At 46.7% G+C, this 16,557-nt stretch overlaps 1 protein-coding gene and 1 long non-coding RNA gene across 4 annotated transcripts in view; one reads left to right on the forward strand and one right to left on the reverse strand.

The window, feature by feature from the left end:
* Positions 1-14,314, forward strand: part of FBXO21 (F-box protein 21) — a 49,644-nt gene extending 35,330 nt beyond the window's left edge. The window contains exons 11-12 of one of the 3 annotated variants that reach the window (XM_033220452.1): positions 1,317-1,474; positions 1,696-2,649. In XM_033220452.1, the coding sequence (XP_033076343.1) occupies positions 1,317-1,474; positions 1,696-1,862 (325 nt within the window). In that variant the 3' untranslated portion in view covers positions 1,863-2,649. Of the gene's footprint in view, positions 1-1,316; positions 1,475-1,695; positions 2,650-11,509 lie in introns of those variants that run through there. The other 2 variants (XM_033220449.1, XM_033220450.1) reach the window with 2 other exon arrangements.
* Positions 14,315-16,208: 1,894 nt separating this feature from the next.
* The window catches only part of LOC117089337, a 43,529-nt gene continuing 43,180 nt past the window's right edge, over positions 16,209-16,557 (reverse strand). The window contains exon 3 of the long non-coding RNA XR_004439554.1: positions 16,209-16,399. This is a non-coding gene — a long non-coding RNA (uncharacterized LOC117089337). The remainder of the gene's footprint in view (positions 16,400-16,557) is intronic.

Below are 16,557 nucleotides of genomic sequence, written 5' to 3' on the forward strand. Positions count from 1 at the left end.
GCCTCTTCAAACATTTCGGGGTTTTTTTGTTTTGTTTTGTTTTTTGTTTTTTTTGTTTTTTCTCCTTTGGAGGTGGAGTCTGGGTCTGTTGCCCAGGCTGGAGTGCAGTGGTGCGATCTCACCTCACCTGCAGCCTCTGCCTCCTGGGTTCAAGCAATTCTCCTGCCTCAGCCTCCCAAGTAGCTGGGACTACAGGCACGCACCACCACGCCTGGCTAATTTTTTGTGTTTTAGTAAAGACAGGGTTTCACCATGTTGACCAGGCTCGTCACTAACTCCTGACTAAAGTGATCTGCCGTCTTGGCCTCCTAAAGTGCTAGGATTACAGGCATGAGCCATGGCACCCGGCCCATTTCGTGTATTTTTTTCAATTGAATTATTAGTCCTCCCTGTTGATACGTAGTTGTTGTTCTGTGTATCAGTTGCTACATGAGGATAAGTTGCAAATGTCTTTTCCCAGTTTTTGGCAGGTGGCTTTCATTCTTTATTGCATTTTTTTTTTTTTTTTTTTGACTTTTAAATGAAAATTTGCAAAGATTTATAAGAGAGAAAGGACTATAAGGAACCAGGTGGTGTTCCTGTCATCCAGCCTTAACAGCTTCCATACGGGGTGGATCTTACTCTCCCCTGCACCCTCCAGACCTACCTTTCTGGGTTAATTGACGTAAGTGCCAGATGCCATTTCACCTATAGCGATTTCAGTATGTACCTCTAAAAGGCAGGGGCGCTCTCTCCTTCTCTCTCGGTCTTTTAATATTTAACATCTTGTTATCACATCTAAAAAACCCCAGTTCCTTAACTTCATGCAGTATCTAGTGAGGGTTCCTGTATCCCCAGTTGTCTCATATTTTTAAATGTTTGAATCAGGATTTGTTAGTCTCCTGGTTTTAGTGATGTCAAATTGGTTAGTCGTTTCCTTTACGGGCTGTATTTTTAGTGCCTTGTTTTAACAAATCTTCCCTATCCTGAGCATGAAGATACTTTCTGTTTTAGAAGTTCTGCATTTATCACCTGAGTCTTCATTGTACTGAGAATCGAATTTGGTGTGCTGTCGTTAGGCCAGGTCCCCATACCTTTTTCTTTTGGGTGACCAGTTGTCATCTAATCACTTTTTGTTGAAAAGTTTATTCTTTTCCAGATAAAGTGCTATGTTGATGATAGTAAGTGTTTATAAAAGGGGTCAGGGCTGTCCTGAGAAAAGATTCATGTGGAGTAAAGCAGGTAACTGAGGATGTGAGCTGAGAGAAGCCACGTGGTTGTCTGTAGGTTGTTGGGCCCGGTCCACAGGGACTGACTGTGCCTCCTGTGTTAACTAGGTATGGCTATAACTGTGTGATCTACGGCTGGGACCCCACCTGCATGATGGGACACGAGTGGATCCGGAACATGAACGTCCACAGCCTACCGCACGGCCACCACCAGCCTTTCTATAACGTGCTGGTGGAGGACGGCTCCTGTCGATACGCAGCCCAAGGTAAGTGGCGGGTTCCGCTTGCACCAGTGGCCCCGTGGGCCTATTTTCAGCATACGTCTGAGCCCTCGGGTAGGTACTGTGGGCGTGGGCCATCGGTGCCTTCAGAGGCGGCTGACGCCCCATCGCCAGCCTCCTTCGGGCCCACAGTCAGCTAAATGTGGCTGGGTCTGCACAGGTGCAGCCCTGGTGAGGGGTCAGTAGTCACTCCCGCCCTCCCCCAGGGCCTCCGCTCCCACAGCCGGAACCCTATGCCAGCGCTGTTGCCAGCTCTCATCTGATTGGCCATTGTCGATGCCAAATTCCTGTAAGTTCTGCCTCCTGGACCCTGCTCTCGGCTCCTTCCATACAAGGAGGGAACCTGGTGAACACTTGGGGGGCCCCCTACTGACCCCTGGTCTCCCGAGGCTTTGGCTGCTGGTTGACGCCGGAGACGCCCTCGTGTGGCCACCTGTGGGGACTGCAGCCCACAGTGCCGGCCCTGGGAACACCTGAGCGCCCGCAAGTGTGCGGTAAGTTTGGGTAGGCGTCTGGGCCACTGCCGCCCCGGTAGGTGCCAGCCCAGGGCAAGACTGAGGTGGAGACTGACAGAGCCTATGGAAGCCGGTGAGAGACAAGAATGCCTTCAGTGTGCGTCTCCCTTCTCTTTGTTCCTGTTGAATTTAACCTCCACTTAATAGGATGAATTCATTGTAGTGTCTATCAAAGCATTCACATTGATTAATTAATAGTTCACATTTATTAATAAAAATGAACGTGAATGCTAACGTAGTGCCATTCTGTGACGGGCATCATTCTAATGTATATTAACTCCATTTGAGAAACGTCATCATTTTCTAGATGAGGAAACTGAGGCACAGGAAAGCCATTGAAATTTTAACTTACAGAACACAACTTGAAGCCAGGCAGCTTAACAGAGAGCCTCCTCCTTATCCATCATGCTGTACCTGCTCGTGTCTGGCCTAAAACATGAGGTTTGACCTAACTCAATATTATGTTCTGATAAATCCAATAATCAAAATATGGGATGTATAAAAATCTCAGAAGTTTCTAAAAGGCTGGAAATTGCCAGGTGAGGTTGCTCACACCTGGCTCACACCTGTAATTCCAGCACTTAGGGAGAGTGAGGCAGGATTATTGCTTGAGCTCAGGAGTTTGAGATCAGATTGGGCAACACAGCAAGACCCCATATCTGCAAAAAATTTAAAAATTAGCCAGGCAGAGTCATGTGCACCTGTGTTCCCAGCTACAACACAACAAGACCCCATCTCTACACAAAAATTAAGAATTAGGCAGAATAGTGTACACCTGTGGTCCCAGCTATTCAGGAAGTTGGGTTAGGAGGATCACTCGGGCCTGGGAAGTGAAGGCTGCAGTGTGCTATAATCATAGTGTTGCTGCACTCCATTCTGGGCGACAGAGTGAGATCTCATCTCAAAAAGGCTGGAAAATAATGATTATTGTCAATTCATCAGAAACTGAAAGGATCCCCTGGAACGGCAGCATCAAGAGAAATGTTTGTTGAGACTGCAGGTTGCTTGCCCTGCCTCAGTGTGATCGGGACGGTGTAAGGGGTTTATATGCTCCCTGTGGCAGATGGAGGCACCAACGGGGATATTATTAAACTTTTGAAGCTGTGTTGAATATAAACAATCTCTAAAAATCAACACATGATTTGGAAATTATTGACTGATTCCCTGGGCCATTGATACCAGCACAAGTCACCTGGTAAGTGCTTGATACCCTACAACATATGGCGTTCACAAGAATAAAGGAGCATTTTCTTTTCAACAACACTGTGGGCCAGTGTCTATGGCTTTACCACATGGCATCATTATCCACTGTTTAGGGTTGATCTTAAGTATTTGGTTTTAGGGGTTGTGATTTGTTCACTTCAGAAGTTGATCTCTTATCATATCTAGGTGAACATGCAATGTAAGGTTTAGTCATAAAATTGTCATTACTGAAAAAATATCTGGTTGTCAGTTTTATCATCTCTTAAATTGAGATAGAACTAAATGATTATGGGTAATGTTAGCAGATTGCCTTCTGGAATTTAAAATGTAGAGACTTAGAAAATTCTTAGAACTTCAAAGCTGTTTCTACACTATGCTAGTTCCCGTCTTCTGCTGGCAGTTCCATCAGCACTCCGTCAGCAAGCGTTTCCTGAGGGACTCTGAGTCCTCGGCTGAGGGGCAGGTGCCCCCCAACATGTCTGATATGTGGCTGTCTGCAGGGTCCTCCCTCTCCAGGGGACTCTCCTCTAGGCCCTCATCTCTTTCCCCCTTGGGGTGTCTGTGGATATGCTGGTGACTTCCAAAGCCGTGTTTCCGTCCCGAGGTCTTCTCTGAGCTCTGTGCCCACCTCTGTAACAGCCCCCATGTGCGCTTGGAGGTCTCTCGGGGGTCTTCTCGCCACTGTTCTTACCCCCGACTCACTGAACCCATTGTTGTAACTCGATTATCTCTGCAAAGAAAGAAAAAGCATGAACGCTTTGTGCTGCCCCCATATCCCCGCTGCTCCTGCCTGCCCATCTCACTGTGCCTGCTCATCTCACTGTGCCTGCCCATCTCACTGTGCCTGCCCATCTCACTGTGCCTGCCCATCTCACTGTGCCTGCCCATCTCACTGAGGGACACCACATGGAGGCTGAGTCTCGCTCCTCTCCCCTCGCCCTCGCCGCACATCTGTCTACACACCCACGGCTGTCTCCTCGTGTCTCGCATTTCCATTCCGGTGGTCTCTGCTTGCCTACTTCCTAACTGGCACCTGCCTCCAGGCCTGTCCTCAACCAAGCATTTTCCTTAGCAACAGCAAGAGGATCTTCCTAGCGTGTCCCCGGCCACTTGCTGCTTGAATTGACTGACCGTTAGGAGTTTCTCATCGGCAGGCAGTCCGGAATGCTTTACCAGGCCCTAGGGACTGGCCTTCCCCTTACAGCCCCAGTACGGTTCCCACCCCCGGCATACTCCCGCCCACTTCCGCTCATCTTCCTTGAAGTCATCATTCTTGCTCGCACGTCTTCACACAGTTGGCTGCCCCTGACTGTAGGTTTCCCTGCCTCACCTGCTGGTTTCCTGTCACTTCCTTCCAGAAGCTCTTCTCACCCCTGCCCCTTCCCTGCCCCTTGAGGTCAGGTCATTTGTTCCCACTCTGCACTTCGTGACACCCTGTCCTTCCCTGTCTTTCACATCCGCTGTTTCCTATTGAATGCTCTGCCCCCCTCGCCCAGTGTGAGCTTGGGGAGCTCGGTGAATGTGAAGTTCCTGCTCGCCCACGATGTGTCCCAGCTCCCATGCCACACCCCTGGGAGAGGCTCGCATTCAGCTAGGGGAGGGAATCCATCCCGGAGAGAGACAGCAGTAAACAGACACACAGCTGTGAGATGAGGGGAAAGTGTGTCATGAATGAGAGGCTTTTTTTTATATATATAGGAAGTTTGGATGAAGAGCATTTTCAAACACGTGGAACAGTTAATACATCAGATACCCCCGTTTACCCTCCAGTCAATTCAACAGTGAATGATTCCCATATTTGCTTTATCTATAGAGACTTGACTTTTTTCCTGCACCATTTGAAAGAATATTGCAGACATGACCTAAATACTGAATTATGTCTAAGTATAAGAAGATTCCTCTGCATAACCGCAATTACGGTATCATACCTAACAAATAATTATTTTATAATATCTAATAGTTTTCAAATTTCTCAATTGTCACAAAATAACCTTATGCCTATTTTTTGCTGGTTTTTAAAAATCAGGATCCAACCAGATTTCATTCGCTGCATTTGGTTGTTTTTTTCTCTTTAGTCTGTCTTATTAAAGACAGTTCCTCATTCTTCATCTTTTTTCCCCTTCTTCATATGACTTTGACTTTTTGAAGAATCCAGTGCAGTGGTGCAAACCTAAGTCACTGCAGCCTTAACCTCCTGGGCTCAAGTGATCCTCCCACCTCAGCCTCCCAAGTAGCTGGGACTACAGGCATGTGCCACCACACCTGGCTATTTTTTGTGTTTTTGTAGAAACGGGGTTCACCATGTGGCCCAGACTGGTCTCAAACTCCTGGATTCAAGCATTCTGCCCGCTTCGGCCTCTTAAAGTGTTGAGATTACAGGTGTGAGCCACTGTGCCTGGCCATTGTCTTGTAAATTGTATGACATTTTGGATTTCCCTCATTGGTTCCTTAACTGTATGATGTCTGCCAGCTGGAAGTGAAGTCTGAGTCCTGATTAGATGAGGATAAGAATTCTTGGGGAGGATACTTCACATCCCTCGCCGCGTGCTTCCCACTGGGTCTCATCAGGAGCCCTGTGTGAGTGATGCTGAGTTTGGTCACTTGGCTAAGATAGTAACTCACTATTTCAATGAAGAAATCCACGTGGGCACTCTGTGGCATCCTGTGAAGATCCTGTTCCCCACTGACTTTGAACATTGTGGTTCTAGCACTTTTTGAATATACTTGCCTAAATCTTTATATGAGAATTGCCAAGTCGTGATTTTGCCACCACTGTTGTTCTCTCTACTTCAATGAACAAGAGCTTTCTTCTTCCTCCCTGCCTCTCCCTTCCCTCTCCCTCTCTCTCCTCCCCTGCCCTTGTCTCTGCCATAGATTCCTGGATTTTTATTTATTCAATGTGTTATAATCATGTGGGACAATTTTATGCTCACATTTGCCCATTTTTAGCCAGTGAAAGGCCAAATTTTAAAAACACATATTAAATATGTTTTTGAACATTTCTGGATTAATGTGTTTTTATGAAATATATTTTTAAAAAATTTTTCTTGATCTAAATTTTCAGCCATTGACTCCAGTGATCCTATTAGCCCAGGTAGAACCCATTCATAATGCTTTTCTAATTACTAGCTCTGCACAGAAAGGTGAAGAGTGAATTAGAAATCACATACATATATGACATCTTCAAATAGTTTTAGTTTGTACAATGAAGAGGATTCTTCCCCCAGTGTGTTCACCTTAAACCCTAATGGGATGTCCGGCATCTTACATGTGTGTGATGTTGTGTTCCCACTAGGGGGCGTGCTGTGATACTTTGATGGCCCTGGGTGGGAGAATGCCGCTGCTGTCCCGCCTCCTTCCGGGCTTCTCAGAAGCTCCGAGCCGAGGTCAGCTGCCGTATTGGAAGGCCAGGAATTCAACTACCCGAGTCTAGGTCAGCAGCTGTATTGGAAAGCCAGCAATTCAACTACCATGTGAAAATCTCGTTCTTAAGTTTTGTCTGTATGATAAAGCACCTCGTACGATGCTTGGTACATGGCATGTCCTCGACAAACGTTGGTTCCCTTTTCCGTAACTTATTTGATACTTCCAAACTCAGCTTTCCACCCAGACAGGCCTCCCTGCCCGACACACACACACACACACACACACACACACACACACGGTGCATGGCCAGCTGTACCTGCTGGCAAGTGTGGGGCATGGGGGCGGGGTTGTGTTAAGAGGCACAAATACGTCAGAAGATGCTTTGACCCTGGCTTTCAAATTGTAAAAATCTCAAGCACGCATTCTCTTCCAGCCTAGCAGTTCCACCTCGATTCCTCCACACGTGTACAAGGAGGCCTGTGGCCCCCTCGTTAAAATAGCAAAGACAGTTGTCACTCATAAGAACTCTTCTAGTAGCCTGGGGTCTATGCAGACTGGAATGAATACTAAGCTGCAATTGAATAAGCCAGTTGCGGGCGAGTGCTTAGAATACGTTTTGTGTAAGTATTCTAAGTATAAAGCACATAAAGCAATACCGAATAGCTGCATATGTGTGTGCTCATAGGAGAAGGACTGAAAAGACACACTCACACCAATGGTGCTTTTCTCTTGGAGGGGAGGACCGGATCAGGACAGGACAGGTGCCCACACAGGACTTGGGTGCTGTTTCCATAGTATTTATTCGTATATTTTGGGGTAGCTGAAAATTTAAAATAAGCAGACAGATTTTTCTGAAAACTTGAAGAGAATCCAGGAAGATTCCTCAAGATTTTTCAGAACTTCTAATTAGTGCCTGGTTCATGTTTTACTCAATTAAGTTTTGTGTTACTTAGATTTATCATTTTTCTTAAAAGTAAACTTTGTGAAAATCTTCTTAGTGGATTGGCATTTATTTTTCTTTCATAATACGTAGTCGCCAACTTCATTATGTTGTTACTTTTTTCCTGTTCTGCTTCTTAGCAAGCTAGGAGCCCCGGCCAGTCAATGCACCAAATCCAGTCCTTCTTTCTCTCTAACAGCCAGGAGTGGGGCTGGGAGCGCCCTCGTGGACTGTCATTTACCTGTCACCTGGTTTCCCACTGTCCCTGCCTGGACTTTGCATGCACCTCGTTCTGGGCCCATGTTCAGAATTCTGTGCAGTAGCTGTTGGGTCGCGTTGCCCTGGCAGATCTGTGGATGATAGCCTGAGTTTCCCCTTCCTTCCTCCTCCCAACAGAAGCTGAATGTTACTAACACCAGGCTGTTCCTCTATAATCCGTAGAAAGGAAAATGTGGAGGAGAAGGGCACAGTGCTGAAATGCGCCCAGGGCTGCGGCTCTGGAGCAGGGCTTCTCAGCCCAGCACTGGGAACATTTTGGTCAAGATAGCCATTTGTGGGGAGCCGTCCTATGCGTTGTAGGGTACTTAGCAGCATCCCTGGCCTCCACCCACTACAAGCTGGCAGCAGCTCTCAATGACAACAACCAAAAATGTCTGCAGACCTTACCAGATGTCCCTTTGGTAGCAAAAGAGCCCCCAGATGAGAACTATTGCTCCAGACGAACTGGCAACAAAGCAGTTGTTCTAAACTACCTGCTTGAATTCTCTGTACTTCAGATATCTATGTCCTGCTTACCAATGACAGATAACAGTGGTTCCCTTAGAGCAAAGTGGATTTTGTCTCGATGGTATTCCAAGAATCTCGACTCTCCCTCTGCTATTTCTGTGCAGCTCTGCCAGACGATCCAAACATGGCCAGGCGTGGTGGCTCACACTTGGAATCCCAACACTTTGGGAGGCCACGACAGGAGGATCATTTGAGCCCAGGAGTTTGAAACCAGCCTGGGCAACGTAGCGAGACCCTGTCTCTACAAAAAAGAATAGGAAATCCAAAGGCCAGGGCCCTGACAGCTGGCCTGGTTAAGATACTGGGTCGTGGTCATGTCACCACAAGCCTCCTCAAGGAAGATACGCTTTGCTAGTTGATTCCTTCTGTCACTGGATGTGAAGAGGGAGGTGGCAGCAGTGGGTGGACAGGAAAGGGCATCTTAGCCAGTGGTATTTTGAAACGTTTGCAGCTTTTTTTTTTTTTTTTAACATTTATTGATTTTTCCCAAGAGAAAATCATCTCTAGAGACCTACTGGTGACAGTAGAGAGATCAGAGTTAGTGGATGACTCAGTTTCCTTCTGGAAAAAGTGGGAGGTCCTGAAACCACAAGCTCTTGTGTGTAACGTGGGCTGGAGCGTCCTTTTGGGGGCAGCGGCGTTCTCTAAGTCTACCCAGCCCCTCCCTGCCTGCTGTCTCCTGACTGTTGGGTTTTTCTTATGTCTGGTTCCCTTCAGCTCTGGAAAGGGACTGTCTGGTTTGAGTCTGGGGTTAAATCCTTGGGCAGCCCACTCAAAAGCAGAAGGGGGCTCCTTCCAGGGTTACTTGGCAAGGGTGCCTGTCATGCCACTGTGGGGTCTGGCACATTGTAAGTACCCAGTTTAAACTCTGTCACTGTGCCACATCATGGAACAACCCCTGATCCGTGGCCTTCCAGGCCCTTTCTAAGTGGTACAGCCTTTCTACCTCCGCGTTTCTTGGAGGATCTTACAAACAGGTTGCTCATTTTCATGGCCGCCTCCTGCTTTGCTGAATTAGTGTGCCATCATTTATTCACACAGTGGCCCACACTCGGACGTTTACATGGCTCTTCCATTTTTCTAGCATAAGTACTGTTCAGGTAAACAGCCTCCATACATTCATCTCTGCACATGACGTGTCTGACTTCCTCAGTGGTACTGATTTGTTCAGACAGTTCTGTCCCTGGTCACAGTCTGCAGAAACAGCCTAAAACAACATATTAGCACATTTCTTCAGCTCCTCCTGTTTTGTGGTTAAAAAAACCCTGCAAGTTGAGTCCTACAACTCTTCCCCCCCCCAAAGACAAATACCAGTTAAAGTCAGTGCTGCAGAAAGATGCCTGCGTGCTTCCTGTGTACTTTGGGGATGCAGGGCCTCTGATGCCCTGGCTTTGTTTTTCAGAGCGTTTAACCCAGCTGTTTAAGACATAATAGGCCACACTGTTTGTGTCGGTAAGCTCATCGGTTGGCTTTACCGGTATTCATTCATAGACCCACTTGCGTTCATTCGGGTGATGGGCAGTGCCAAGAATGGCTTCGGAGTGATTGGAACTGGGGTGCCCTGGGGACACAGTCACAATAGGAGGATCTGCCCAGCCCAGCTCCCTTCCGATGCTAAGTCATAGAGGGCATGGCTGGGCTTCTTCTGAATCAGGGGCCACACCCAGTCTTGGGCCAGGCCTCCGTGGACAGCAAAGAAGGGTGCACAAAGCACTGTCCTTTAACTGGCCCTGTAGAGGAGCCTTGTTCCAGTTATTCTTGGGAGGTGGGAAACCAAGCCTTTCGAATACCTTGCCTGTATTGTTTCTCTCTTTTTTTTTGGCGGCGGGGGGGAGATGGAGTCTCGCTCTGTTGCCCAGGCTGGAGTGCAGTGGTGTGATCTTGGCTCACTGCAACCTCTGCCTCCCGGGTTCAAGCAATTCTCTGTCTCAGCCTCCCAAGTAACTGGGATTACAGGCACCTGCCACCGGGCCTGGCTAATTTTTGTATTTTTGGTAGAGATGGAGTTTTACCATCTTGGCCAGGCTGGTCTTAAACTCCTGACCTCATGACCCCCTGCCTCAGCCTCCCAAAGTGCTGGGATTACAGGCATGAGCCGCCACGCCTGGCCCTTTTTTTTTTTTTTTTCCCATTTTTACGGTCTTATTTTCTCTTTCTTTCTCTCTCTCTTTCTTCCTTCTTCCCTTCCTTCCCTCCCTCCCTCCCTCCTTTCTTTCTCTTTCTTTCTTTCTTTTCTTTTCTTTCATTTTTTTTTTTGAAATGGAGTTTTGTTCTTGTCATCCAGGCTGGAGTGCAATGGCATAATCTCAGTGCAACCTCCACCTCCCAGGTTCGATGGATTTTCCTGCCTCAGCCTTCTGAGTACCTGAGACTACAGGAGTACACCACCATGCCTGGCTAGTTTTTGTATTTTTAGTAGAGACAGGGTTTCACCATGTTAGTCAGGCTGGTCTCGAACTCCTGACCTCAGGTGATCCTCCCGCCTTGGTCTCCCAAAGTGCTAGGATTACAGGTGTAAGCCACTGCCCCAGCTTTATTTTCTATTTCTCTAGTGGCGAAATAGAGAACAGGGAGAAGAGGTAGCATGGTTTTCCCAAGAGATGGTACAGATGATAATGTCTGATATCCACATGGGGTCTGGAGGCGCAAACCATCTTCCATTCATCCCGCAGTCTCACAGCAGCCCTGGAAAGAGGCTGCTCGCTGTTGAAAGCCAGTGTTGGAAAGAGCTCGGGTGGAAAGTGTGGTCTGCGTGAGGGGCTCCTGTGAATCGAGGAGAGGGGAGGCAGGTACGAGGCTTGTCACCATGTGATATCACACCTTCAGAAACTTAGCCACTGCCAAAAAAAGAGCAGGCAGGGATAATCTTGTCCCATTGTCCAGTCAGAGAGACCTGTTGAGTCTCCAGTTTGCCACTGCCCAAGAGACCTTTGGAGTTTTGCTGGAGCCAGACATCCTGCTTAGAGATTAGGAAAATCCTGCTGTTCCGTGGGGGAGCTCTTGGGGTAGCTGTGCCACCACCCACCTTCTCCTGATTGCCACTCGCTGCCCTTGTCCCATTACCCTCTCTTGACTCCATAAACGTCTTCAGTCTTCCCTTCTCTACCTCAAAAATGCCACGTGGAAGGGGTGATGGGAGGTTCTCTGGAGGAAAGGCGTGGCAGCAGTGGACATTGTAATGAGAATGCCCATGTGCCTCTTTACCAACAGAAAACTTGGAATACAACGTGGAGCCTCAAGAAATCTCACACCCTGATGTGGGACGCTATTTCTCAGAGTTTACTGGCACTCACTACATCCCGAACGCAGAGCTGGAGATCCGGTATCCAGAAGATCTGGAGTTCGTCTATGAAACGGTGCAAAATATTTACAGTGCAAAGAAAGAGAACATAGATGAGTAAAGTCTAGAGAGGACATTGCACCTTTGCTGCTGCTGCTGCTATCTTCCAAGAGAACGGGACTCCGGAAGAAGACGTCTCCACGGAGCCCTCGGGACCTGCTGCACCAGGAAAGCCACTTCACCAGTAGTGCTGGTTGCCTCCTACTAAGTTTAAATACCGTGTGCTCTTCCCCAGCTGCAAAGACAATGTTGCTCTCCGCCTACACTAGTGAATTAATCTGAAAGGCACTGTGTCAGTGGCATGGCTTGTATGCTTGTCCTGTGGTGACAGTTTGTGACATTCTGTCTTCATGAGGTCTCACAGTCGACGCTCCTGTAATCATTCTTTGTATTCACTCCATTCCCCCGCCTGTCTGCATTTGTCTCAGAACATTTCCTTGGCTAGACAGATGGGGTTATGCATTTGCAATAATTTCCTTCTGATTTCTCTGTGGAACATGTTCGGTCCCGAGTGAGGACTGTGTGTCTTTTTACCCTGAATTTAGTTGCATATTCAGAGGTAAAGTTGTGTGCTCTCTTGGCAGCATCTTAGAGATGGAGACATTAACAAGCTAATGGTAATTAGAATCATTTGAATTTATTTTTTTCTAATATGTGAAACACAGATTTCAAGTGTTTTATCTTTTTTTTTTAAATTTAAATGGGAATATAACACAGTTTTCCCTTCCATATTCCTCTCTTGAGTTTATGCACATCGCTATAAATCATTAGTTTTCTATTTTATTACATAAAATTCTTTGAGAAAATGCAAATAGTAAACTTTGTGAATGGATTTTTCCATACTCATCTACAATTCCTTCCTTTTAAATGACTACTTTTATTTTTTAATTTTAAAAATCTACTTCAATATCATGAGTAGGTCTTACATCAGTGATGGATTCTTTTTGTAGTGAGACATACAAATCTGATGTTAAATGTTTGCTCTTAGAAGTCATACTCCATGGTCTCCAAAGACCAAAAAATGAAGTTTTGCTTTTGTAATCAGAAAAAAAAAAAAAAATCATGAACCTTAAAAAAAAAAAAAAGGTTTTGAAGGGAAAAAAAGTGGTTTCACACCTCTTGCTATTCCTTAGAGTCACTTCAAGGCCTGTTGGAATGTGGCAGGTTAGAAAGAGAGAGAATGTCTTTGATTTGAAGAGTGTTGGACTTGCGTGAAAGGAGAGGTGCGTGTTGGAATCTGCTTTTCCAAGCCGCCAGGGTCCTGAAAGCAGCAGGATGAAACCTGTTATGGCATCTTTTGGGAAAGCCTGACTGTGTGTTCAGGTGTCACTGGCTCCTTTCCGAAGTTCTTAGTAACTGAGCCCAGAGTAACTGCACGCCTTTGTGCAGCTCCAAAGCTCCCCCAACTCTCGGCCTGCCGGTTCTCAAGTGAGCTAATCTCGTCATTAATCAATAGAAGCTAACTTCTGAAGTTAGGACCTAGTTACTTTGCTCTCAGCCTTTAAAATGATGCAGTTGCTCTAATGTATGGGGCGTTAGGGGCCTGTCTGTGCGCCTGTCTGTGCACCTGTCTTTCCCTCTGCATGCAGTATTCTCACCCACATTGAATGCCTGCTGCTTGTTTACCCTTTGGAAACCCTGGGGTGACTGAGGTTTGGAAAGCCACCTGAGACCACTTCATAGCAAGGGAAGGCTTTAAGCAGTTACTGGAAAGAGATGGGGATTTGGCCCCTGGGTCCTCCAGCCTGAATTAGCTATTATCCACTGTCCACGTTCCTCATCAGTCAAATCCAAAGTCGAAGGATTTGAACCTGCATCTGAAAATGTGAGCACCCACAGCACCTGACCCGCCGAGGTTGGGAGGATTGTACACTACTCTGATTTAAAGGGGAAAGTTCAGTAATATGGAATTAATATGAATGAGATGCATTAATAAGAAACTGAGCATGCTGAGAGTTGCAATGGTTGGTTTTCTGGTTTGATTGATTTCCTTTTTTCTTAGAAACATCAAAGCCAAGAAAGATGGTTTTACCTTTACTGACCCAGCTGTAAATATGTACCTAGACTGTTTTTAAATGTCTTTCTTCATGAATGCTTCACGGGGCTCCAGGAAGCCTGTATCACCTGTGTAAGTTGGTATTTGGGCACTTTATATTTTTCTAAAAAACGTGTTTTGGATCCTGTACTCTAATAAATCATAAGTTTCTTTTTAAAAATTTTCCAAAACTTTTCTCCATTTTAAAAAGCCCTGTTATAAAAGTCGAACTTTCACTATGTTAAAATGTTAAATATTTGGATATAGCAACTTCTTTTCTCTTCAAATGAATGCCAGGATTTTTTTGTACAATGATTAATAAATGGAACTTATCCAGAGAAACCACGCAAATGGCCTGCCCAATTTCGTTTCAGGACAGAAAGCCCAGCCATGACTTGAGTAGAATGTCTCTCACCTCTCTGCGGATCTAAATATGAAAAGTATGTTCTGCTGAATTTTTCTGAGCATTGGTGAGCGGACAGCCTACCTGTAAACCATGACCTCCTTGCCAAACGTTAATTTTATCAGCTCACTAGTAACCTCTGAGAATTATCTGGTTGTCATGCAAAGATTGCACTTTTTGAATTATGTTAAGTTACACATGTTGTAAAATGAGAACTGCTCATGCTTTGAAAGAAAACCAGGTTCTTCGTGCATTCTGTTGCCGTTGATTTGAATGGCTGCGCTGTATACGATGTGTCCAAAATGTCTCCAGAGCACTGATTCTGTGTAATGTTACTACCTATTATGTGGGAGGAAAAAAGGTTATAGGTTAAACAAAGTCAGTCGACTCTATGGTGGTGTTTCTCCATACCTGTAACGCACAGTACTGTGCGTCGTGACTTTCTAAGAGAAGTGTGCAGCGTGTATGTCATCTTGATATATTAAACCCTGGAATTTCCCTCCCCTACACGCATGCACCATCCCCGGGGGTCCGGTGTTTGCAGACATGCTTTGAAAAGCTGTCTCAGCGAGACATCAGTTATGTCCAAAATGAGTTTACCTTAGAATCAGACTGGTTTTGCCAGGTGTCATGTTTGCAAACATTATCCACCTAATCAGATTTTGAAAGGCCAGCTTTCATGTTGCCTGCCTGAGACCTATCACAGATCCCCATTAGAAGCGCATTTACACAGCAGAATGATTTTATTGAGAAAACCAGCATTAAGTACTGTTGCCGGCTCAGTTTTCCATTGCGTACTATCTACTTAAAGTCTCGTTCTCATTTTTCAATGTTTCAGTCTTTCTCCACGGAGAACACTGAGCAGAGCTGCCGTGTTGCAGGCTTTCTGCTGCTGCTGTCAGGTATCTTTGCTTTCCCCTCCTTAGTCCATACTCCCAAGTAAGTGAACTCAGACTACCAGCAACTTTTTAACGGAAGAGTGTCTGTGACCATGATGATCAAGATGCAGCTCTTCGTGTTTTTATTTTGTCTTTTCTTTTTTTTTTTGGAGGGAAGGAGAGACATCAGCTGGACAAAATGTAGAATTTGGATGTGGGACAATTGCTTTTTGGAGACGTGATTATTTTGTGTGGCATGCTAACTTCGAGCTGGGCGCTGGCCTAATAGTCTTTGTAATCCTCCCAGCAATCAGTTGAGGCAGACGCAGATTAGTAAAGTTTTAGGCTTTGCAGGCCGCGTACAGACTGTCGCATGTTCTCTGTTTTTAAAAGTGTCAACAACATTCTTAGCTCAAGGGCTGTACAAAAACAGGCTGCAGACGAGATGGTGCCCACAGGCCATAGTTGGCTGACCCGGGCTAGGGTGTAGGCACTTAGCATTCCACTGTATAAAGGGGAAACCCAGGTCATACTGCGTGTGCGTGGGTGGGAAGCCGGATGTGGAATACAGGTGGTCCCTGAGTCGCCAGGAACCACTGAGCTCCAGCTGTTCACACCCACACTCTCGGGCGCAAGCAACTACCTCGCCATGGTTTAGCCTTGGTCTAGCTGCAACTTTAACCTTGAATGTTGCATTTCTGAAAATTTAGAATCTTGAAGGTAAAGGACATCCCTTCGGTGAATAAAATTATGTGCAATTATAGAATACATGTGTTATGGTCACGTAGCAATGACTGTATTAGGGCTATGCTAGTTCTGTAATAAATAGACCCGAAAAGCGACAATGGCTCAAACACCATAGAACTTTTTTGCTTCCATAATACTGGGCAGGGGAATGGGCTGGCAGGGCAGCCCCAGTGCAGGCATCAGAGACAGAGCACCCTGAGCCGTCTGTCTCCATCCAGCCTGAAATCGGGGGCAGCATGGAGGGCCGTGACCATCTGGGAGCTTCCATGAGCCGGGTGTGGAAGTGGCACCCCTTATGTCCACTTTCATTTTGCATGGAGGCGGGAAACGTCGTCCAGTTGTGTTCTAGGAAAGGAGACAGAACATAGTGTGGATAGAAGCTCTGGTCCACCACACAGGCCACTCCAGTGTGCTCCTCCATGGCAGGAGACAGCCACGGACAGTTAAGCCAGGCTGTCTGTGGCAACGGACACATTTCTCCAGTCTCCGGCTCAGTTGCCCCTGCCTCAGTAGCACATAGAGGCAGCGGAGTTCCCTTCAGGTGGCACTGCCTGTGTACACTCAGTCTCCACCGGAGATGGCTGCAGAAGCAGGGAGCAGACCTCACCGCGTGGGTCACGTCGCTAGCTCTGCCTCAACAGCCAGATCTCAAGGGCCCGGCCATGCCCTCTTTCCAGAGGAGGTGCCAAATGGTTTCCTGTGGGCCCGAAAGGAAGAGAAAAGGTTTGGTGGGCACCAACTTGTGTGTGCCTCGCCCCCCAGAACCCTCCGCGGTCCCTGCATCCTCCTCGGCCCAGTTTTTCTGGGCCGTGCAAGTTCCCTCCATCGGCCCAGCGTGGCGCCTCCAGGATCCCC

The sequence above is a fragment of the Trachypithecus francoisi genome, unplaced genomic scaffold (genome assembly GCF_009764315.1).
Source record: "Trachypithecus francoisi isolate TF-2019V2 unplaced genomic scaffold, Tfra_2.0 Lachesis_group11, whole genome shotgun sequence".
Lineage (NCBI taxonomy): Eukaryota > Metazoa > Chordata > Mammalia > Primates > Cercopithecidae > Trachypithecus > Trachypithecus francoisi.